General features: G+C 37.2%; 1 protein-coding gene across 1 annotated transcript; it reads left to right on the top strand.

Annotated features, from left to right (window-relative positions):
* Positions 1-275: 275 nt before the first annotated feature.
* Positions 276-1,762, top strand: EMWEY_00059780 (hypothetical protein; the record flags this gene model as incomplete). Its single annotated transcript, XM_013481226.1, has 4 exons — positions 276-387; positions 671-843; positions 1,146-1,285; positions 1,549-1,762. Coding segments are annotated over 4 exons (639 nt in total), but the record flags the coding sequence as incomplete, so codon positions are not given.
* Positions 1,763-1,803: the final 41 nt, after the last annotated feature.

The following is a 1,803-nucleotide window of genomic DNA, read 5'->3' as shown; positions in this document are numbered from 1 at the left end:
TATATATATATATATATATATATATATATATATAATACCATATTATCAAGGGTTTAGGGTTTAGGGTTTAGGGTTTAGGGTTTAGGGTTTAGGGTTTATGTAGGGTTTATGGTGTGGGGATATACAGTCAATAAGAGTAACTTTGTTGTTGGTGTTGGTGTTGTTGTTGTTGAGTGATCAGCATTCACAAATCTAGGGTTTAGGGTTTTTAGGGTTTAGGGTTTTTAGGGTTTAGGGTTTAGGGTTTAGGGTTTAGGGTTTTTTTTTTTATGCAGACGCAATGGGTTCAATTATGTGAATATTATAATGATGCTGTAAATACAAACATTGATCCTTCTGTAGGAATTTCTCTACAAGATTTAGCTAAAATTTATAGTCTACAATCAGGTAATTTCTTATCCAGCCCCAATTGTCTGTATGCATGCATATGCATGCATATGCATGTACACAATTGCATGCATGCATGGATGCATGCAGCACCTCCGTAAATACCTCATAGCAACAACAGCAGCAGCAGCAGCAACAACAACAACACACAACCACAACCACCACCACTACCACCATAAACACCACGCGCATGCATATACAATATAAATACATATATATAGTAATATATATATTCAAAAACTTTGTTTTTTTGTGTATATTATATAAATAATAATATATATAGGTGATTTAGATAGAGATTATGAGTTATTATATCCAACATTACGTCAAGGAGAAGGAGAAGAAATAGATATTGAGGAATTAGATCGTTTATCTGATGAAAGTTTAGAGATATCTGCTAATGAGCAATCAGATCTTGAGGAAAGTACAGAGGATGATGATGATGATCTACCTAATGTTAGTAGTTAATCCTTATTCTTCTTGTTGCTGCTGTTGCTGCTGCTGTTGTGTTGTTGCTGTTGTTGTTGTTGCTGCTGCTGTTGTTGCGGTGCTGGCGATGGTGGTTGTTGCTGCTGAGAAGAGACAGAAGAAAAGGAGTTATATACCATCATAAGGAGACAAAAAGGAGACAGTAAATCAGGATAAAAAGGAGACAAACTTATATAAATATATGTATATATATATTCGTATTGTATGCCTCTTTCTCTATCTCCCTGTCTCCTTTTGTCTCCTTCTGTCTCCTTTTGTCTCTTTCTTAGGAAGCAGATGACGAAGGAGACGATCAGAAGGCATTAGCAAATACAGAAGAAGATAGGATTGAGTACGAATTAAAAACAAAATTAAATGCAAGAAAATTACAATTTATTTATAATTATGTTACCCAAGAACACAGAGGACCGTAAGTTCCTGCTGCTCCTCCTCCTCCTCCTGCTGCTGCTGTTGTTGTTGTTGTTGTTGCTGCTGCTGCAGTAGCAGCAACAGTAGCATGTGGCGTTACAGCGACGGCTGCAGCAATAGTTACATCAGCAGCAGCGCTTGTATATATCATTACGGCACGAGTTACAGCAGCAGCAACAGCAGCAGCAACAGCAAATACAGCAGAAGCAGCAGCAGGAGCAGGAGCAGGAGCAGGAGCAGCATATATGTGTGTGTTTATTGCAGAGCTGTAGATGAATTGATATCATCTGTCCCTTTTTTAGCAGCAAAGACATTGGAGACACATTTGTTATTATTGTCTCCTGTCTTTGGTAAGGAAGCACCATTAGGTCTTACCTCCTCTAGTCTCCGTTTATCTAGAGGTACTTCCTCTATTGCTGCATCCTCTTCTTCTTCTCCTACTTCCTTTACAGGAGAGGAGACAGATAAGACAAAAAAAGTAAGCATATATATATGTATATATATATATATATATATATT

Source organism: Eimeria maxima, genomic scaffold (genome assembly GCF_000499605.1).
Source record: "Eimeria maxima Weybridge genomic scaffold, Emw_scaff2970, whole genome shotgun sequence".
Classification (NCBI taxonomy): Eukaryota; Apicomplexa; class Conoidasida; order Eucoccidiorida; family Eimeriidae; genus Eimeria; species Eimeria maxima.
The sequence above is the reverse complement of the archived record's forward strand: the minus strand, read 5'-3'. Positions and strand labels throughout refer to the sequence as shown.